The 23,782-nt window shown below is 39.8% G+C and overlaps 1 protein-coding gene across 2 annotated transcripts in view; it reads left to right on the top strand.

Moving 5' to 3' along the window:
- The window catches only part of myo1g (myosin IG), a 76,755-nt gene extending 53,769 nt beyond the window's left edge, over window positions 1-22,986 (top strand). For both annotated transcript variants that reach the window (XM_052093417.1, XM_052093418.1), the window contains 2 exons: window positions 3,757-3,914; window positions 22,128-22,986. In XM_052093417.1, the coding sequence (XP_051949377.1) occupies window positions 3,757-3,914; window positions 22,128-22,290 (321 nt within the window). In that variant the 3' untranslated portion in view covers window positions 22,291-22,986. The remainder of the gene's footprint in view (window positions 1-3,756; window positions 3,915-22,127) is intronic.
- Window positions 22,987-23,782: the final 796 nt, after the last annotated feature.

Below are 23,782 nucleotides of genomic sequence, written 5' to 3' on the forward strand. Positions count from 1 at the left end.
CATGAAATAAACCTTGTCACGTACCCGTCTACTTTGCTCTGACGAAATTGTTTAAGTATTGATGTAGTGAACAATATGATGTTTTCATTCTTACAATGCTGTTGTGTTAACTACAAAAACATATGAATATAAATCTTGGACAACGGTCGACAGTCAGACTGCTGATGTTTTGAAAATGAGTTCACAACCTGAGGTGGTAGCGTGGTGATGCGGCCTTTACACCTCGGGATGTGAATTAATTTTCAATAATAAATGAACGATCTGAGTACGCTTATACTGCTGTTATGGTAACACTTTATAGTAATGTTCCATAGTTAATACTGAACTATATAGGAACTAATGCAGGACAAATGAAGGGTACAGGATTAACTCTTCAGTCACTACTACTAACTAATATAGAAGAGTAATTAATCAGTAATTACTGAAGAACGACCAACTTGCTGATCACTTAAAATAACTACTATGTTGTTACCTATCACCAAATGAACACCTTGAAATTTTGTTGTGTTGGTAGCATACTACAAATCAACTGGCAATGACAAATCAATGCCTAATGTGACATGCCCTCATTAAAGACTTTTTCCTGAAGAAATAAAATGCTCATACAGAGTCAGCACGTGGATTTGATGCAGCCAATGTTTGACCTACTGTAGCCTAATGGCCCAAAGATCTCACAACATAGCTGCTATAAACTCCATAGAAGCTGTACAAGGATTTATTTGGATTATTCTTTAACCTAAGAGAGTTCATATGACTGTTCACGATCCAAATATAATTAATTATTGATTATCTAATAGTGAACTACTCCAGTCATCAATTTGCCATTAACTACTAACTAATTAATATATTGTCATTAACATGTAAGGCTCTTTGATTTCTGCAATGTGGAAATCTCGGTTGGAATCACTGAATCCAGTCATAAAAATGGCATGATCTAGAATGTCTCGGAATTTGACATATTTGGGACAAAAAAAAAGAACATTTGAATGCACAAATAATCAAATTAAAATTGCTATATGTCCTAGTGTGATGTTTAAACTGCAAGAGGCTGCAATTGAATTAAATACATTTATAATCTTAAAATGAAAGTGTGTAATGAATTCAGAAAAAAATAACCATTCAATAACAATAACATACATACATGTGTTTTTGCTTAAATATTACATAATGAATGGGCAAATGTCCTGGAAAATTGTGCCTTCGAAAGAGTGGGAACCCTGTATCAGCTACCAACCAATGAGGGTTTAGTACTCTCAGCTCTATTTTTTAAACATCCATTCTTTATATTTTTGCATATTTTCCCCCAAATTAGTGCAAAAAATGCAAAAAAACTGTTTTTAAAAGGTCTGCAAAATGCTGTTAATCATGGCACAGAGGTTGTGTGATGCTGATTACATACAGTATATACACTCACCTAAAGGATTATTAGGAACACCTGTTCAATTTCTCATTAATGCAATTATCTAATCAACCAATCACATGGCAGTTGCTTCAATGCATTTAGGGGTGTGGTCCTGGTCAAGACAATCTCCTGAACTCCAAACTGAATGTCAGAATGGGAAAGAAAGGTGATTTAAGCAATTTTGAGCGTGGCATGGTTGTTGGTGCCAGACGGGCCGGTCTGAGTATTTCACAATCTGCTCAGTTACTGGGATTTTCACACATAACCATTTCTAGGGTTTACAAAGAATGGTGTGAAAAGGGAAAAACATCCAGTATGCGGCAGTCCTGTGGGCGAAAATGCCTTGTTGATGCTAGAGGTCAGAGGAGAATGGGCCGACTGATTCAAGCTGATAGAAGAGCAACTTTGCCTGAAATAACCACTCGTTACAACCGAGGTATGCAGCAAAGCATTTGTGAAGCCACAACACGCACAACCTTGAGGCGGATGGGCTACAACAGCAGAAGACCCCACCGGGTACCACTCATCTCCACTACAAATAGGAAAAAGAGGCTATAATTTTCAAGAACTCACCAAAATCGGACAGTTGAAGACTGGAAAAATGTTGCCTGGTCTGATGAGTCTCGATTTCTGTTGAGACATTCAGATGGTAGAGTCAGAATTTGGCGTAAACAGAATGAGAACATGGATCCATCATGCCTTGTTACCACTGTGCAGGCTGGTGGTGGTGGTGTAATGGTGTGGGGGATGTTTTCTTGGCACACTTTAGGCCCCTTAGTGCCAATTGGGCATCGTTTAAATGCCACGGCCTACCTGAGCATTGTTTCTGACCATGTCCATCCCTTTATGGCCACCATGTACCCATCCTCTGATGGCTACTTCCAGCAGGATAATGCACCATGTCACAAAGCTCGAATCATTTCAAATTGGTTTCTTGAACATGACAATGAGTTCACTGTACTAAAATGGCCTCCACAGTCACCAGATCTTAACCCAATAGAGCATCTTTGGGATGTGGTGGAACGGGAGCTTCGTGCCCTGGATGTGCATCCCACAAATCTCCATCAACTGCAAGATGCTATCCTATCAATATGGGCCAACATTTCTAAAGAATGCTTTCAGCACCTTGTTGAATCAATGCCACGTAGAATTAAGGCAGTTCTGAAGGCGAAAGGGGGTCAAACACAGTATTAGTATGGTGTTCCTAATAATCCTTTAGGTGAGTGTAAGGAACTGTTTTGCTCATTGGGATCTGGGTTTGAATCTGCTTTGGGTTGTGACCCAATCCCATTCCCCCTTTTCTCCCTCCACATTCCAGACAAATTATTAACTGCCCTACAGTATATGATAATGGCAAAAAGACAGAATTCCATCAGGACCTTTCGGTACACAGCATGTGCTATTTAGGTCTTTATGGTCTTAGGCATGTGTGTGTCTGTATTTATGATTGGAACACAGCACACATGTTTCCTGGCCCACTCTCACTTTTCAAAATCTCATGCAGCAAGGTCAGGTGCATGTACCACGAGACACAAAGAGATTAACCTGTGTGTGTGTGTGTGTGTGTGTGTGTGTGTGTGTGTGTGTGTGTGTGTGTGTGTGTGTGTGTGTGTGTGTGTGTGTGTGTATGCGTGCGTGTGTGTGTGTGTGTGTGTGTGTGCCCGTATGTTTGTGTGCTGCTAGTGTGTGTCCATCCAAGTGGCGGTGAAGAGGCTTAACAGTACCTCAACTCTCCACTTCCACTACTACACAGGAGTGACGCACCTACTTCTACTCTTAACTGTTCACATTTATGCACGCCTAAACCCACAACAGCCTTCCCCTTAAAAATGTAAATTTACTCACCTTCATGTTGTTCCAAACCTGTATGACTTTGTCTTTTCCGTGGAACACAAAAGGAAATGTAATGTGAAATAGTCACTGATGCTAACTTTCTGCACAACATATCTTATTTTTTTTGCAACAAGTAGGTGAACTATTTCTTTAAATGACACACACGGACATGCACACATGCGTACATGCGAACAGCATCCCCGGAACTGTTTCTAATCTGAGAATCATGTGTACCAGCCAAGCACACACATTAAGCTGACGCACAAGATCGATTGGTCACAAGTAATTGCAACAATCACGTCATTCATTCACAATTATCTCCAGCATATTACTCATTCTCAAGGTTACAGAGTCAATCATGAACTGAAGCACAGGAAGTAAGTGCTTTGTGAAGGAGCTGTTCACACTGGGATTGCATGGCAAAGGCTGACAGAATGTCATTAGAAGGAAAATGTATATATTTAACTTAAGAAGGATGGATCTATTTGACATCATGTTTTACATTTTCCTCAATCACACAGGTCATTGGTTTGAGTGTAACAAGTGGCAGTGACCAGATGGTGGCGCTACACACTGCATCTCAGGATGACTTTTTGGCTCACTTGCAGAGGGGTCAGTTGAACCAAAATCAAGACCGTGTTGGGGAGCTGGTGGGCGCCCTCACAGACCATTTTACAAGGTAAGATAGAGTGAGATCTGGTACATATTCCCCAACTCTAACATTTGATCATAAAATGTATTCCTAGCCAATTTCAATACTTATCCCCGGAGATCAGCAGTTACAGAAATACTCAAACCAGCCCGTCTGGCACCAACAATCACTGAGATCAATTTTTTTTTCCCATTCTGATGGTTGATGTGAACATTAACTGAAGCTCCTGACACGTATCTGCATGTTTTATGCATTGCACTGCTGCCAAACGATTGGCTGATTAGATAATTGCATGAATAAGTAGTTGTACAGGTGTTCCTAATAAAGTGCTCAGTGGGTGTTGATGTCAGATGTCCAGTTTGTAAGTGGTGAACTGCATCTCTGAATTTATTAATACCATTTTAGACCACATTCAGCTCTCAAGTCTCATTCGCGTTCATGCATATTTAATGGCATGTGAAAACGTGTCATGCCAGGTTTTATGCTAATGACACCAAACGCTACCAAACGATTCTTGCATGTCTTCTAACCAAACATGAAATGATACATTTAAGTATGTGGAAATACGATTTTGTTCTGTTCCTCACACATACTTATACTAAGACTTCAGAAGACTTGGAATATTCTGCACTAGTCATACAGACTACTTAGACTACTAATGGTATTTTATAGTAATTTATTATAATTTTTGGAACTTGATAGGCCCTGGTGGTCACTTTATGCTTTCATGAGTAAATAATGACATCATTTTTATTTCTGGGTGAATTGTTCCATTAATTATTTTCCTCTTTAAAAGTAGCCTTTTGTCCTGTGGTTTATGAATCATATCAGGTGTATATTAGGATGATTACTTTTTTAACTCTTGGGGAAAAAGGTATTTTTTTAGGCCAAATTTAGAGCTCAATGTTTAGATAGATTGAGAAATTGATGCTCCGTTTAGAAGTGAATCCCCAAGGGCTGGAAATACACAGACTGGGGTAAATATGACATTTGGAAGCATTTACTGACCTATTGAGTTAATTTTATGAAGATCCATGTTCCCTCATCACATTTTGGTATTTTTAGCCCAGAGATTTGCTTTGTTTTTTTACACACACACACAAACACACATGTATAAATGCACGTCCCAGAGACACACTCACTCATGCAATGGTATTCCCAGGATTCTAGCATTCTCTCACATAAACTGTCTCAAGGGTTAAAATATTAAGGCTTGTGCAGACAACAGTCTGGTTGTATATACATTGCTTGTGTGAGTGTGTATGGCAGGTGTGTGTAAGTCAGTGGGCGTTTATAGTCACTGCTCCTGCAGGCTGCATGTCTGGTTTAAACCCATTGTGATGCCATCTGCGAGTCAATGCTCGGGGTCGTGTCCTCTTTACGTCATCATCAAAAGGAGATGTCAGAGGGTCTGTGGAAGTGTGGAGGAAGGCAAATAGTGTGTGAGCATGTGTATGGGGGGTGGGGGCAGACCAGAAGACAATGCACGCACGTGCTTTTACTCTATTCCCACTCAACAAGAGACCTCAGCAAAGCACAGCATCCAGCAAAGGGTTGCTTTTTAAAAGCATATTTTATTAGGTAATAATGATTGATTACTTTAACCACATAAACTGAAGACAATAGAACACTCTTTTAGAGTACATGTGAGGTATTCCAGGTGAACCTTATGCCAACCCTAAACAGAAGGTGCTTTTGCTAAGTAGGACATGTAAATGGATCAACATGGTTTGTTGGCCCACGAATAACATTCCTGTAAAACAAACATAGTCCTAAACCTTTCTCTAACCCCCGAATTGGTTGGGTAAAGTGTGCTTAAGTGTCCTGAAAATACAGTCACAATGCAAAAAATCTTAATGGTCCTAAATATAGGCTTTATTTTATTTATGCAAAATATAATTTTATAATTTTGGGAGGTAAAATGTGGCTGGGAGATTTTCTTGAAGGTTTCATGAGAATCATCTATTGGGTCTAACTCAACTTGTCTAGCATTTTTATTATTTCATGTAACACCTCATACCAGTGTCCCTGAAATGTACAATATTATCATTATTATATATATATACATTGGGGAATTTTCTGCGGAGTTGGGTGTTGTAGTCCAAAAGTATGGACTACAACACCCAGCAGTAGATGCTAGGAAATGTCATGTATAGTAATGGTTTAAAAGTATTGATAATTAGAGGCAAGTGACAATAATGGGCCTATGTCTGGGTTAAATGGCATATTTATTTGTTTATGGCATTTAACCCTGTGAGGCTGTGCGGGATAGACTTATAGTCTGTTCAATGGGTGTGATTGTTTAACCCTTTAAGCTCAGATGGGCCTGGCCCACGAGAAAAAAACAGTGGTCAAAATATTGATAAATACTGCCTTGACCAACACAAACTAGGTATTGTTTAAAAGCTTAGAAGCTCTAATTTTCAATGCATGTAAGCATTATGACCAAAACTGAACAAGTGCTTTGAAATTTTCAGACAAATCAGAAGTGTTACGTGTTGATCATTTATGTATTAAAAACATTGCACTGTACATATTATTGCAATCAGTAAAAAAATCTAACTCATCAAATAGCCATGTGTCATATGTTGTTGGAAAGCTCTCAAAGAGTAGAAAACCAGCATATTTGTTTTACTCACAGACAAAAATATAGTGAGGAATAGATAAGTATATGTCTTTTACAGTTATGTTGGTGTTGCTTATATACAGCATTTTCGTTTAAAACTTCACGAACAATTTACAGAACATACAATGTGATCAATTATATTTGTAATGTTATAATCTTTGATTGCGTTGTCGTATTAACACAAAAATTTTCTCAGATACAGTTGACATGATTGGGAATAAAAGTTATATAAAATAATAGTTTTTCGGTGCCAACGTATTTACACCCAGACAAATATAATGTAAAATTAGAAAAATAAGAAAAAAGTAAATTTTTCTTCAATCTGTCAATCAATCTGTATTTTAACATCTGTATCCATAGTCACGGTGACTAAAGTAAATATGAAAATTGCTGACTTTCATAACACCAGAAAGTTTGATCACAATCGACACAATGTTATTTAATAAAGACGTCCAGTCGAGGTGTTAGTTCATGCGTCAAGCCGTGATGAAAAGCTGTGAATGCTTTTTAACCGATTGGGGTCATGCCCACACCTTTACACTGATGGGTACAGCTTCTCTCTAATGAGTTAACAGAACCCAACTTGAAAAACACGAGACATGGAATTTTTGGGAGTAGACTGTAGTATGTTTACAATTATCTCTGCAAACCAGAGATACCCATAAGAAACTTTGTTTTACCATAACAATATTCTTTCCTTTTTTTTATCTGCTCAAACCACTGTCCTTATCTGGGAAATAGTCTGTAATATGTAATGGTTTTCCATTCCACTTTGCATGCACGTAAAGAGTGCATGTTGATCTGCAATGTCCATATCTTTCTTTTTGTAATTGGGGCTTTCTTTAAACTCTTTGAACTTTCCTCTGTGTCACGCACCCTCACCTGACATGAACAGATATTATAACCATGTAATTTGTGTTTGTTTGTGGAAAGACAGCGCCAGTCACTGTGTTGGGCAGTTTAAACCCCATGGCCATCTGCTAAGACAGCTGGGTGTGCATTTGGGGACAGGTTGGCCAAAAGGTCTGTAGGGTTGGATATTAGTAGGTTTTTGTATCTGTGGTCTGTGAGACTGTGAGATTACAGAGCCAAGAGGGACAGTTGGGGCTCATTAACTATCGCCCAAATATGATCAGTTCACCTTTTGCTTTGTTCCATTATATCAGATGCTTAACTAAATTTGCAAGAAATGCAAGGAAATAGCAGTTCTTGCAAAGCAGTAAAAGATTAGTGTTTTAGGTAATCTTAGGTCAGAGCAGCCTAAACTTTAAGTATGCATCTTGTTTTCTGTGGGCTGTACATGAGAATCTACAGAAAACATGAAAGTCTTTGCCAAAACTCTACTAACTGCTACAATGTTGATACTATGATGTTTTGAATGTGTTTGGAGTGTTTGTTTTTTTGCGTTTTGCTATGTGGTTGTTAGGGTGTTCTGGGTGGTTGCTAGGGTTTTTTTTTTTACATTACCAAGTTAAAAGAGCCCTCGATTCTTCCATTCTGGTCCCTAGATATGGCTCGGGTCCCTTTAATGGAATTCTGTGGGATTTTATTCTCATTTTATCATCCGACTGTTGAAAATCCAATTTGCTTCGAAAAGTTATAGCACACTGTCATGTGTTGTATCATGTTTTAATGCAATATACGGTATTGTTTACATATTTGTGATTGCAAGATACATATTTGTCTTTTGTTGATCTGTTTCCTAATACTGCATTATTCCAGTCACAATGCTGTTCACAGAACTGTCTGCAGGCAGTGCAAAGGGCTTAAAAGCTTATCCCAGGTTTACTATCAATCAGGTCTAAGTGCAAATTGTGGGGCAAATAATTGTCCCATTGAAAGACAGGTCATTATGACTTTGAACCTTTCAATAGATACATTTATGCAATCAAATTCTTAAAAAGATAATCGTTAAAAAATATCCTTTTGTGTCCGACATGACAGAATTTAAGTTTTTTGATGAACCATTCCTTTAAACACTTTATTTTGTCATTTAATATATATATATATATATATATATAATTTTAAATGGAGAGCTCTCTCATCATTAACTAAGCCTTATGCTGTCTCAAACTCGTATGACTTTCTTTCTCACGCAGAACACAAAGATATTTTGAAGAATGTACGAGGTGTCATACAGTAGACCCAAATCTACATCAATGATGTCAAAACTTTTAAGCTCCAAAAAAGGACATTGTAAGACAGTGTAAAATTAATCCATATGACTCAAGTGGTTTAATCCATGTTTTCTAGAGTGATACGATTGCTTTGGGTGACAAACCGACAAAAATGTATGTCTTTATTTGCTAAAAATCTTCACATTCGTAGCCTCCTTGGTGCATACAGAGATACTCACTCATACACTTCCTTGTGCTTGATGCATGTACAGAGCTCTGTACATGAACCAGACACAGTGTTGCTAAATTTGCAGTTTTAATGCCCTTTTGGGCTATTTAATGCAGCAGCGAGAATGATAGAGTGGCAGGTTAAGTTTTTTTGGGATACTGTACAGTGTACAGCGGGTGTCAAAACGTTTATTATAAACACTAGATAATGAAAATGCAATGTTTGTTGATGTACAATGATAACAGGATTGAGTACCTGGCAAAGAATCTCCATTTTGAAGCCTGCAAATAGGCCAGATGTGAAGATTTATAGTGAACAAGGATTTAAATTAGATTTCTTTCTCACCCAAAGTGATCGGATCTCTTCAGAAGACATGGATTAAACCACTGGAATCAAATTGATTATCTCTATGCTCTCTATATGTAATGTTTTATGGATCCCATTCACTTACACTGTATGGACAAGAACGCCTCATACATCCTTAAAAATCTTTGTTTGTGTTCTGCAGCGGAGAGAAAGTCATACAAGTTTGAGATGGTATGAGGGTGAGTAAATGATAATAACATTTTCATTTTTTGGGTGAACTATTACTTTAAAGGTAAATCACTTAATTCCTGTAAGTGATTTTAGCCACGCCCCCTTTTTCCAAAACACTGCACTCCAAAAATACAAAATTAGCTTAATTGAGACCGACACAAGCAGAAACAGCTGTCAAAAACAACAGCAGCAAAATGACAACTGTTATGAACAAAATGGCATAAAAATGACATTAAGCCTCAATAATTCGATGCAACTACAATACTATGAGAATGCGCAAAATGATTGACAGGCAGAAAGCGTCATTGTCCGCAGTCCGCAGACAAATTTTTTTTTTGCTGTTTACAGAGTTTAGAGTTGTCAAAGAGACTGATGAGATATCTCAGGACACTTATTTCATTAATATCTTTCAGGGAGTAGTAAAAGATTTTGTGTACATTTCCATTAAAAAAATCACTTCCAGCACCTTTAATCTTCTCAAGCTTCTCAGAGTTGATGAGCAGATAAACTATGCTTACCTTCCCAAGATGTATGTTTAATCACTGAGGCTTGACTAGGCTACAAGTAATCTATGTGATAAACTATATGATAATATATCTGTTACACAAGTTGTTACCACCTTTGGTAAGTCTTCCAGTCACTGAAATGTATTGAATAATTCCAGAGCCTCAAGATTAGCACATAGATTTGTATATTCATCAGTGTAGTACTATAACTGTGCCACATAATAACAAAGGATTGTTCTTCTTGTCATACATTAATGCTGATGAAAGAGTCAGTAGGGCAGCAATTTTGAAAAATGTTTGAGTGGTTTTAAAGGGATAGTTCATTAAAATATTCACCTGAAAATGTAGTCATCAATATTGTTAATGAATTGTTGAAGAAGTAGGAAAGGACAAAATAACACCATTAAAATACCATAATACAGTAGTTGTCCATATGAGTTGTGCACTATATTCCAGATCTTTTAAAGCCATATGATAGCTTTGTGTGAGGAACTGACCGTAATTTAAGCTAGTGTTTGCTGAAAACCTTCCCCTCTGCTGTAGCTCTCAAATCAAATTTGCTTTCAAAAGCTTAAGATGAGTGGCACCATATTTGTAACCGATGATCAAATGGCATTTGTTCTGGCTTCTCTTAAAACCATGCACAATAAGATGGAATATGCTTTAGTGCAAATGAGATTTGCGAGCTAAAATGGAGTAACAAATCTTTGGATGTGTTCACATTTGTAGTTCGGTTCTCTTGGTCCTCTTGGTCCGGACCAAAAAAGAAAGTAATACATTTAGTCCTTGTTCGCTTAGCATTCACACTGGCATTTTTAAAACCGAAGCTAACTACACAAAACCAAAGGCATCAGGAAAAAGTAACAACCTGATTGGACAGCTTTTATGATGTTTATTAAGGAAATTGACGATCATCCAAAACAATGCTGGCTGTTGGGCGAAATGCACTCGTTATATTTATATATATATATATATGGTGGTATTTTTACCAGCTGAGAACAAATGAAGAGCTAATAAAATGTGTAAAGGAGTCAAAACAGTGCCAAGAATTCCTCCGTTGTACACATACAAAGATATGCTGCAAGGACGGCTGACGACAGTTCCGACGCCTGTAATGAACTGGTTTGAGCAACATAGCTGATGAGAAGAACCAGGTATACTTGAGGTCAGTATTAGACAAGTTATTTCCTGTTTTTGGTCTGTTTAGATGTCTTTGGTCCATGTTGCGTTCATATATCAATCGAACCGCACTAGAGTTCGTTTGGAAGTGGACCGAGACCCACTATTCAGGCAGTCTCGTTACGCTTGTTTGGTGCGCACCAAGGTTCGGATCAAATGAACCGCACTAACAGAGCAATCGCACCGAGTTTGTTTTAATCGAAACAAACCTGCCAAGTGTGAACACACCCTTACAGTATATTTTGGTCTATTCCTCTTCCTGAAAATGATGACAGGATGTAAGGGATGAAATAAGGGAAAGTTCTGTCATCATTTGCCCTCGCTTTCTTTCTTCTATGGTAAACAAGGAGATTTAAGGCAGAATGACAGCCTCAGTCACCATTCACTTTTATTCCATGGGAAAAGTTGCACTGAAAGTGAATGGTGACTGAGACGTAACACACTGCCTAACATTTCTTTTTGTTTCCTACAGAAGACATAGGGGTTTGAAACAGCATAAGGGTGAGTAAATGATGAAAGAATATTCATTTTTGTTGCGATAGTAATGTTGTTTTTGGTCACATCACTTTTTAGAGGGTCAACAAGCATTTTGACCCGGCAGTTTTGCCCCCATTTCCCCTGACTCACACGGAGAAAAAAGACGGTTCCTCCACACCTCTGTGGGACGCAGATGCTGCTGTTACCCCGACGATAGTTGCCAAGCAGCTAAGGAAGTGCTAATTAGGATTGCATGAGAGAGGAAGGGCCATAGTGGAGGTGCAGAAGTGTGGATGTGACTGAGTGTGTTTTAAATGGGTTGAAATCTTAATGGTCCCTCCTGGCGTCTTATGACTGCTGTGGTTTGTTATAAGGCCCAGAAGGCTTTTCTTTTGTGCACACAAAGAGCTGTTAGAGAGAAACACAAGCCTGTTTTTGTCATTGTTTGCTATTGCACCACTACAATAATCATACTTACAGAGCAGGTTGATACATACTGTACTACGTTTTGGCAAAATAGGTAGTGCGAGTATGAGTTTATGCGCACTGAAGTATTTTCTATATATATTCAACCCCACCCCAATATTCCTGTGGTCACATATATATAGAAACCCTTCTTCATATCATCTGGAGGGACAGGCTCTATCGCGTCTTTGAGTAGAAGGGTAGCGATCTCCACACGCAGGGTGTTGGCGTCTTCACCGTGCACCGAGGTAAAGCGGATGCCGGCGAAAGGGTGTGGACACCTGGCGAACTGGTTTGCGTAGCCGAGGTGGATGTTCCTGGCCAACCAGCGCGACTGGTTGGGAAGTGAAAGCCATGCGTCCAAGCTCCGTACGAGGGGCACTAAGGGGACGTTCGTTTTTGACGTACCCGGCGGGGCGGAGCAGCGGGGTGGAGTAGGTTGAGGCAGAGCTGTGCATTTTCTGGAAGCCGCAGGAGGACGCCCTCGGTGAGCAGACAGATCACGGCCCGTGCTAGTGGCGTGGCGGGGCATGATGTGAGAGATGGCCTCTGTCTGTTTCTTCACCGCTGAGAACTGCTGGGTGAAGTCCTCGACATGTCACCGAAGAGGCCGAACTGGGAGACGGGGCTGTTAAGGAAGCGTGCCTTGTCCACGTCCCGCATCTCGACCAGGTTCAGCCACACGTGTCATTCCTGAACCACAATGGTGGCCATTGCCTGCCTTCATGGCCCTGAGGGCAAAGTCGGTCGCTGACATACAAATTCTGTCTGCCAATTTCTCATTGGCCTTTTCTCAAGTTTAGAGATTCACGAGGCTCTCAAGAGAGACCCCTAGTGTCGCTTCTTCGACACAACGTCAAAGTGAGCGACAGACAGGGAAATTGTTCCCAGCATGCATGGGCTTGTATAATTAATGAACTTGTATGGTTTCAATGTTCGCAAATTTATTTACACAAGTTTAATTTTAGATTTTAACGTTGTGTTTGGGTAACTTGTTGTTTTGTGAATTTTCTACTCAATATTCCCAGTTCATGGTAAAAAAAAAAAAAAAAGATCTGTTGATAGTTACCATCATCGTGTTTTTTGCACCAAGTTTAGATGTGGCTATTATTATACAAATGGTCAAATCTAATTTCTGCACTTCCTGTCACCTGTAGTTGTGTGTTGTCCTCCCTCTCCTCATCACTCATTACCTATCTCGGTCATATTTGCTCCCTTTCATTCTGTCTCTCTCTATCTCTCTCATACTTGCTTGCTTTCCCACCTATGCATCACCTTTGTCTTTGTCTTTCTCTGTCTCTTTTTCAAAGAGGGTTTGTCAGTTTTGTCATGTTGTTGACAGATGTGCATTCTCAGCTCCTGTCCTAAGAGTCGTTCCCTTCTGAGAAACGGCTGACAGTTTTAGAGGAGCGAAAGAAGTGATGTTGTGTGAGCGTTATGGCTGAATGCCTGAGGTGAGAATAGTTTTATAAGCAACAGAGATGCAGAAGTCACTTTTGCTGAGTGTAAAACAGAGTTAATGTTGCAGAGGGAAAGGTGGAAGATAGTTTAGTGTCCTCAGACGGCTTTGTGTTATTAATAAACATAATGAGTGATAGCAATTGCAACTTAAACCTCAGGAAACCTCTCGACCTCTCTCTTCACTTCTCTCCTCGTGTCTTCTCACTTAGTTCAATGGTGTGCTGCATGTATGCCACCATGTGATATCTTTCACGATAAAACATTGTACACATTTTTATGGAAAAGAGATTCATGGTTTTATTTTTTATTTGAACAGTTATATCACTTTCAATTAAACAAATTTAGCAGAAATAAATAATTAAACATAAAAAATAATACTATTTTATCTGCATGATAAGTGGGCAGACACACCTTTTTCCTTATCTTCTTCTGGTGATTTATTTATTTATTATTTATTTATTTTTTGATGGTTAGAACACCATTCCCTTCGATTACTTTTACGGTTACTTTTGTCCCAATATTTACTTCAGAATAAAATATTCATGGGAACATTGTTTGAAAAACTCTCATACATGGAACTCACTGTTCCACGTGCGGTCTGAAACGCAATTGTCCTTGTGTTTCGCCGCTGGACAGCAATTCGGAGTAAACTTCCCATCACCTTTGCAGGAATCCAATGTGAAAGTTTTACAAAGTAAAATGTATCTTTAACAATGCCATCAAAGTGAATATCAGGCACACGAATGCCGCTACAACATATGAAGCCATCTTGATTGTTTTGGGTTGAATGGATCACATGATTGCATCACATGACAACAAATACATCATCGTTTTCAGATATCTCCATTTTCACTGGCCACTAATTGATGGATAAGTTATGCAAAATGTACAGTCACCTTGGACCTAACTAAACTTATTACATAACTACATATGAAATAGAGAGGCATTCGATATTTTTGTAAACATTGATTACTGATGAACGATCTTATACAAAATATCTGACCGTAGAATGCCAAAATTGACGAATCGCAAACACTGATTATTTTTAAGTACATAAGCACAATTAATATTATCAAGTACATTTTCAGAAATTCTATATAATTAATGTAAATTATAATATATAACATAATTTGTCATACAAACAGGCTTGTTGGCTCCATTGATCAATTAGCTTGGCCTCCATATGCACCATCCACTCATGCTTGCAATTGGATGCCATTCTTTTTCTGCAAAAAGAATGTTGCTTCCGTCCTTTGAAAAACATAAGGAAAACACTCACCTTTATCTGTGAACTGGACTTGTTGGGCACTGCTTTGGTCACATGTACCCTTCCCACTGACTGTCAGGGATAATTTCAAACAAGTCGGATGTTGTTTAGGAGTTTGTGTAGTAATAATCTCAGCAGAGAGTCCTGACGGTCAAGGGCTCTAACGACATCCCGCTGGCAGACGCTAATGAATACTCAGTCTCTCTCCACCTGGCTGGCGATTATGTAAATTAACCTCAGACTTGAAAAATTGCCTGAAAACTCGGCTAGTGTGGTGCTGGCTTTAGCTGGTGATATACTCAATAGCCCATTAGGAGGAGAATACAAACAAACACACAGGCAGTCTCACAAAGCCGGTTTCAGCGGATACCCAGTAAGTTTGAGTTTAGTTTGAGCAAATTGAGCATTGTTTTTTTTGTTCTCTAGAAGGCAGGTCAGTTTTTACCGGTGGTCTTTGCCATAGCAACTTACCCTACATGGCTAAGCTACTCCAGAGCAGGTTTTATTCTACGTAACAGATCGCAAACAGATAATGAACCAATCAGCTGTAACTAAAGTGACATCTCAGCCGCAATAAAATTGCTCTCCCTGTATCTCTTGCTCAAAATTAAAGCACGCTTCACAGGGAAATATACAGTATATTAGGGTATCACACAAAGTGACATGGCAGCAGCTGTGTTGCATTTTGCTGAATTTTTCGCAAGAAGTAAATCACGCCGACTTTCTACAAGCTCTATGCATTGGCTGTTTGTGGCAAACGTCACTCATTCATGTGCATGATTTTCAGGGTTAAACACAAACTCAGGATCAAACTCTGAGTTTACAGAGAAGGTTTATAGCGAGTGTCTTGAGATCGCTGAACCTGATCTAAACCGATGGTTTTGTCAACCTGAAACTTAATCTGAAACTCAACTAACCTGTTTGAAACAGGCATCTGGTGTGATGGTAAACAGAATATACATGCAGTGACAGCTGGGCCCTGGGACGCAGACTGTCATGGCTCTGTGTGTATTCCTGAGTCAGTATCTACTCTGAGGGATGGTCGTGCAGGCATACACTGTCTGGAAGAAACTAGAATGTGTTTTTAGGCTTGGCCAAGAGAGAGTTTAATATATTTAACCATTATATATATATGGAGAGTCAAGGAAGTTTTCATGGAAGAAGGAAGGCGGAGCACTCAAGAATCGTAAGGAGTTGCGTCTGTATCACAGTTCTGTCGGTATGGTTTCCATGGCAATAAATAATGCAGCATCTTCACATTGGTTGGGGCGCCATGTCCCAAGAAAAACAGGTCAACTCAATCTCAAGTCTGCATCGTTGAGAACATGTAGGCCTCCTGAAGTTCTTGATGAAAAGCACTGCACCACATACTTGTCAAAGCTACATCAATATTAAACAAACCACAACTTTAAGCCTGAACCAAATCTTAAATTAGATCCATAGCGGTAAGCACATGATACCACTGAATCTTTGGATGCTTTAGTGACTTAAATACTCACAAATGAATGTTCCCTAGTTTCAAGTTTCACTGACCTGCCTGTGGTGAGTTTTGAGGCCTCTCAGAAGAAGGTCAATGGGTTAGTGGGTGCACAACATGGCTTTGGGCCCGTGTTGAACAGCTGGGTGTAGGGTTTAGCAGAATAGCAATAATAGAACCGGAGGGTTGTGTGACCCAGAACCACCTTTTTCATGGTGGACTACCATCCACCTGTCAGGAGGCTTATGAGGGAAGTCTGAGCAGCCCACTGTGTGGTTTGGGGTGGATGTAAACGGAAAGTCTTTCAACCATTCAGGATTTTCAACCATGTTCTGTTTCACTAGTTCCATGCTAGTTGCCGCCCAAGAATAACAGCCTAAACGAAAGCAAAAAAATAAATAAAAAATAGATATATAGATAGACTTTTTATAGACTTAAAGGGGAAATATCAACAGGATTTACCTTTTGAAATAAAAGTTAAAGTTTGATGCACTATGTAGACTTACTCAAACATACACAAAGCTCCTTCCAATTTATCAAGACCATTTATGGAAACTAATCTGCAAAAAGGGTGCATTCAGAAATAATGAGATTGACAATGCAACCATGAGCTTATTAACATATGGTCTCCCAGATTTAAGTATCAACTAGGACTGTCGAATGAATTACATGATATACCAATTAATGGCAATTGATCACATATATCCATATTTGCACAGAAAGACCCTAAATAAAGGTAATTCAATAATATTATTATTGTAATTAATATATATCATATATAAATCAAGTGTATATTAAATAAATATATAACAATCAAAATAATTCTAAATATAATATAAACTCATCCACTACAATAATATAATGTCTTCCAAGACATTATATTATTGTAGTGGATGAGTAAAGCATTGATTAGATAATACAAAAAATGGCTTAAGAAGTCAATATATGCAATATGGGATGTTGATTTTCATATCATTAAACAAAAGCCTATCACTGGCCAACAGTATACAGCATCCTCTGTTTTTTAGGATGATAATATATAAAGTTACATTTACATTTAGTCATTTAGCAGACACTTTTATCCAAATGAGGAACATAGCAAGCAATTTGTCATACAAAACTCAACAATATGGGGGGCCTGGGTAGCTCAGCGAGTAAAGATGCTGGCTACCATCCCAGGGCGTGCTGAGTGAGGTCTCCTAAGCAGCCTAATTGGCCCAATGGCTAGGAAGGCAAAAATAGGCTCGGCGGCGAAACTATCTGCTCACTGCCACGTCTGGGACTCACACTTGCAATGTGAAGGGTTTATATGGGCGCCAAAACGAAAACGCGCTGCTTACGCCCCACTAACTGAGGACATGTGAAACCGCTGTGACAGGGAAGCACTGTCAGAGATTCTTTTATTTACTAAAATAACAACCTCAATCATAGGAGAGAGCGTAACAGTTACGACAGCACCGCCCATAGAATGTCAATAGGACTGCTGCATTATGTTATTTTTTGCTAAGATTGTAGGCTCTCTTTGTAGAAGGATTTTGCAGAAGGCACTGTGGTGTATGCTTCAGTGTAATGACTCTGGGCGGACACATTACAAAGGTTCCACCCTTCACACCATTATTTATGCAGCAGTAAATGCGTTAATTGCGATAAAGACATATTTACGTGTTTGACTTAATTTATTGCATGCGTTAACGTTAATTTTGACTGCTATAATTAAATGTAATTTGACATTTTGAAAACACATTTCGAGACCCCTGTATTTTGTTGTGCTCTGGCAAGCTGTCTTTGAACCTCCTTACATTGATCAGCCTTCAGTTTGTTGTCTGTACAGCTGGAGTTGTGCAAATTGCCCACTGCTAACTAGGACTCACAAAAACATGAAGGTGGCACTTAAAGCTTGAATTGCTCAGTTAATAGGGATACTGCTTATTATGGAATTTACGTACGGTCAGACAGAATGAATATGTATAGAATTCATTTGTACTGAATTAATGTGTTTGTCACCATCAGTCTCCCATATATTCTTCAAGGACTCTTATTTTGAAGTTTTCCTCCGGAGTACATCTCCCATAGTTCACTGCCCTCATCACTTGCATCTGTTCCTTACCATCCTCTCCTCTTCCATTGACTCATTTAGCTCCTTTTGTATAAATATCCCCTAGTTTTGCCCATTCCTTTCTCAGTCCTTGAAGTGTTACATTGTGTTGATGAAGTGTTACGTTTAATGGTTTGTTGTGATGTTTAGCTTTATTGTTTTGTTCCACTCCAGCGTTTGTTCCACTCCAGCATTTATAATTAAAAGATTGAAAATGTTTACTCCTGCGTCTCTCTCTTCCTCTTCCTCTTCCACTCCACGTACCCAGTGTTACAGAAGGACTGACCGACTGTTACGTAGGCAGACGAGGGCAGACAAGGAGGGGGGATCTAGATGCGGTTTTATTGAAAATAATAAGACAAACAAGACTGGAACAAACAAAACATCCACGAGGGGAAACAAAAGATATAAACAAGGGAAAACATCCACGACGGGCTCAGGCAGGAACACAGACCAGAGTATACAAGACATTAACATTTACCTTTAAACATTTACATTGGAACATTTACATTCACATTTGACGTTCGACAATGACTGGGGAACAAAAAGGGTTTAAATACACAAACACAATATCGACTAAATGACATGCAGGTGAGAACGATGAAGTGCATGGGCAGTGATGAGGGCAGGGAATTATGGGAGTTGTAGTTTGTGACAATTGACTAGTGAAACACGGGGCAGACAACAAGGGATCGTGACACCGACAAAGAATACTTATCTACTTACCTGTTCTTTCTAATGTCCACCTCTACTCCAGCGATCCCACTCTCATAGAAAGCCAGACCTCGACAAGCACATTACTGTGCATGGAGCTAACAGGGGTTTTTCATGGAACTGTTCAGGCATGATATTCTCCTCTTGGAATATTCTACCAAGTTTTCCAGTTTGCCACAACAACCTCTATATCGGATATTTACCTCAAGTCCATTCACGTTAAGGGTTTAAACTATCACAGAAAAACAGGACTTCCAGAGGCCCTTGCAGATTATATCATAGCCACACTGAACATCCATCACCCCTCACTATCTTTCATTTCCAAGTTTGCTCCTCTCCAAGCTTTCTCCCCTTACATTGTGAGTTATGGTGGGAACCCCATGCCATCTCCTTGCTCCTTGCCCTCCACGGCTCCTCCCTCCAAGCCTTCCACAGCGCCTCACTCCAAGCCTTCCATGGCTCCTCTCTCCAAGCCTGCCATGGTCAACGGGCCAGAGCCCACGCCTGCCATGGTCAACGAGCCAGGGCCCATGCCTGCCATGGTCAACGAGCCAGCGCCCACGCCTGCCACAGTCAATGAGCCAGCGCCCACACCTACCACAGTCAATGAGCCAGTGCCCAAGCCTGCCACGGCCAATGAGCCAGCACCAGTGCCTGTAGCCTCGACCATCCCAGAGCTAGTGCCTGTAGCCTCGATCGTCCCAAAGCCAGTGCCTGTAGCCTTGACCTCCCCTGAGCCAGCTCTCACCTAGTTAATAGACATGAACTTGCTCCCCACCCGTAAGCCCAGCCAGTTTACTCCTCCTCCACTGGCTCTACCCAACATCATGGACATACTAGTTCCATCCAGTGCCCTGGTCCTTGCTCCTACGTTGGCTCCACACAGGAAACATCCTTCTCCTCCTCCTCTTGGTCAACTGGCACCTCCCAAATCACCGGCTTGACCTTCACTCCCTGCAAAACCATGGTCAAGGGGAACCTCATACCCTCCAACTCAGCATAGACCCTCCGAGCCCTGAACTCCACCTTGGCCTTTTGTTCCCTCTGTCCAACCACGGCTCTATGTCCCTTGGGCTCCACTGTGATCCTTCAGCCAATCGGCTTCTCCGGGGTCCCTTATCCCTCCAGCTCCACCTTGGTCAGTCGGTCACTTGACTCCGCCTCGGCTCTCCAATCCTCCTGCTATGCTTCATCACTCTGAGCCTCCAGCTTAACCAGGAACCTCCTTCCCAACAGCTTCACCTCAGTCCCACCTGCTCCGCCTCTGCCCTCAGATACCCCAGCTCCACCTCGGTCCTCCGAACCTTCGGCTCCACCCTGGCCCTTCTAGCCATCATCTACTCTCCGGGCACCAAGTTCCCTGGCTCCTCCCCTCGGGTCTCTCCTGGCTCCGCCTTCCACGGCTCTGCCTACCTTCGTCGAGCCTCTCTTAGCTCTGCCCTCAGACTCTTCAATGGCTCTGCCCGCTTCCCCAAAGTATCCTCCAGCGGGTCTGCCTCCTGACCCAGTCCCTGCCCTGTGGCCGCCTGATATCCTTCTGATATCCTTCTTCACCTTCTGCATCACCCTACCCTCCTCATCCATCTTTGGGTGCTAGGAGTCGGAGGGGTGGTAATGTCACAGTCTGTCTCCCTCATATTCTTCAAGGACTCTTTTCCTCCAAACTACATCTCCCATAGCTCACTGCCCTCATCACTTCCATCTGTTCCTTATCATCCTCACCTGTCTTCCATTCCCTCATTTGGCTCCTTTTGTATAAATATCATCTATGTTTAATGGTTTGTTGTGATGTTTAGCTTTATTGTTTTGTTCCACTCCAGCATTTGATCCACTCCAGCTATTGTTCCACTCCAGCTATTGTTCCACTCCAGCTATTGTTCCACTCTAGTGTTTATAATTAAAATATTGAAATTATCAACTCCTGCATCTTTTCTCTTCCTCTTCCTCTTCCACTCCACGTACCCAACATTACAGTGTTATATCGACAGCCTTAACATCAATTTGTTTGTAAGCTTCACATTTATGCCTTTAAACCCTTCTGGCCTTATTCACTTCCATTGTAAGTGCCTCACTATAACCTTGATTGTTTGCTTCTTGATTTTAACTTGAACCCAGAATAGTCCTTTAAATTATAAGGGTCAGAGAGATTATGTATAACTAAATTACTAAATGTGTTTGACGCAAGAAACCTTGACTAGTACTCAATGTGTACATGTGGTGTAGATTATGACCTCTTTAAACTTTGCCTGTTTAAATATGTGTGCATGTGTGTACCATTGCTTTTGTGTATGAAAAAAATAATAAAATAGAGACATTTTGTGTAAATGTTGCCTTTCAATCTGACTTCAATCTTTAATTTAGTTAACAGGGACAAAGTCTGCAGAGGTGTCCCTTCTCTTTTCTGTCCTACATACAACTTTATTTTTGACCACATCAAATGGGACTTTTTGAGCCCCACTTTACAGTCTCTGAACTACTTACATAATAGGCTGATAAATCAGCACAATCCTAGACATGCTTAAAACAACACATTTATTTGAGGTTTAATTAGATAACAATAGAGATATTTTGTGATCCTGTCACCTGTCACAAGCACAATTATTTTGTCACAAAAATATAAATGGAGCATATCTAGTACTACAGTAGATACATTCAATGGTATTTTATTGTTTTACATTTTTCCAATTTGAGGGATCATCCATGTCCATAGCACAAACCATGAGGGACAAGTAACACTTTTAATACATAAGGTTGGGTGTTAATTCAAATAACACTAATTTCGAGCAATAGTAATAGTGATGCTCACCTTAGCAAACACCACTAATAAGGCAAAACCCATTTAATTAAAGCAGCTGGAGTGATGATTTAGTGTACTGTTAACATGACATGGCTAATTCACTTTCCCTGTGCAGCTTATTTCCTTTTTAAGCTTCTTTGCTTTTAGTTGCTCATGGTGAGAGTCCAACAAAGCACAGTGGAAAGCTTTAAATGACGTTTATAGGACACAGGGAGCTGTGAGAGTTGTCACAAGCTATTTTTGGGATGTATTTGACAATCTAGAGTAATTATGTGATTATGTGTTTGTTTCAGAGTGAAGAATACTCCTCTGCCGGTGAAAGTGTGCTCCACTGGAGTCCAGGTACACATGAGTGGTAAACCAAAGACCATCACTGTGGAGACCAAGCTAGGTCAGACTGTCGTAGACTTCAAGAAGAGCCGGACAGGATTCACCTTACTGCTGCCGCATCAGTAAAACAGCCCAAGGGACACAGTATAGACTAGTATTTACCCACAGAATCGGAGATGGGGTCTTAAGATGTCTATATACAGTATATGGGAAGAAATGCTTTTATACATTTTGCAATTGCTTTTTTCTCACCAAGGACACCACAGTCCTCCTTTAAGAAATGCACTTTGTCATTTTAATAATTGTCCTGAAAAACTTTACCATAGTTGATGCTTTGTTATTCTGCACTCCCTCCTCTAGTTTTATTTTGTTCTCATGAAATAACCTTACAGTGTTGTGTCATGTATTTTCTATTGAGGCTGAATTTTTGTTGTCCATGTAATAATGCTATTTTATTATTTATCTACATTTCAGAAGGGAAAGTTCTATTAAATGTCCTTAGCACTTTTCACAACAATTTACAGCATATTTTTATGTCCTCTAGAATGGTATTTTGTAATGAATGTACATTTTTACTGTGGAGGAGTTACCAAGAGTTTTTTCATATATTATTGCTTCACATTTTGTGATTCAACCAAGAGAGATCTACTGTACAACAATATTACAATAACAGAACAACTATGGATCTGTATGTTACTGTACTGTATGTAGTGTTGTAGAAACAGAAGAGTGTCTTTCTTATCAGACTCAGTGTACATAGTATTTTTATTACTCCAAAACAGCATGTAATAAAAACCATTTGGGGGCCATATGTATTAATAATATGGTATTGAATGGAATTATTATTATGTGGTTGTTGTATTCAGTGTCAGTTTACTGTAGAATATGGCATAGTAAGTGTGTGTGTGCGCGCGTGCGTGTGTGTGTGTGTCTAGGCACTCATGATACTCAGTTCTGACAGGTTGTCTTTCTGTCACACTGTTTGCTGTTCCCTGTCTTCCACTCCCCTGCTGAGATTGTCTCTCATCCACTCTGAAACCCCTGTGTTTTCACTGTTTGTGTCTGCTTTTGTGAGGCATCTTTGCATGCACCTGTCTGTTGAGCAGTCGTTTGTTATGCATTGTCAAAAAATTCACTTTTTTTTTTCATTTACTGTTTACAAGGTTGTCAGTTTACATTTGGGTAGTTGATATGAAAGATCCTGCAATGTCCAGCATTGTGACATGCTACAATTTATCTAAAACTGTTTGAACCCTAGATTGCATAGGCATCCTTTACAGTACACTTAAGAAAACCTAGGAAACAATTTTCATGCAGCCATTGCTAGTTCATTTAACATTCCATATTTTAAGTAAAGGATACACACAATTTTTGAGACTGTTTCAAGTAAGCTTTACTCACTCTTTGTTTGTACATTTTATTTAAGCAATTTATTAAGCCAAGCTTATACTAGCATTTCAATATACAAACATACTTAATCATGTACCACATAACACACAGAAGCCTTCCTAAGGAATGCTTAATGCATGCTATAAAGTCTATCTGACAACATCTTCCTTTAATGGCGAAAGAAACAAGATCCAGAGCTGTGCATGCAGACCTCTGACGGTACCAATCA

This window comes from Xyrauchen texanus, chromosome 26, assembly GCF_025860055.1.
Source record: "Xyrauchen texanus isolate HMW12.3.18 chromosome 26, RBS_HiC_50CHRs, whole genome shotgun sequence".
NCBI classification, from domain to species: Eukaryota; Metazoa; Chordata; class Actinopteri; order Cypriniformes; family Catostomidae; genus Xyrauchen; species Xyrauchen texanus.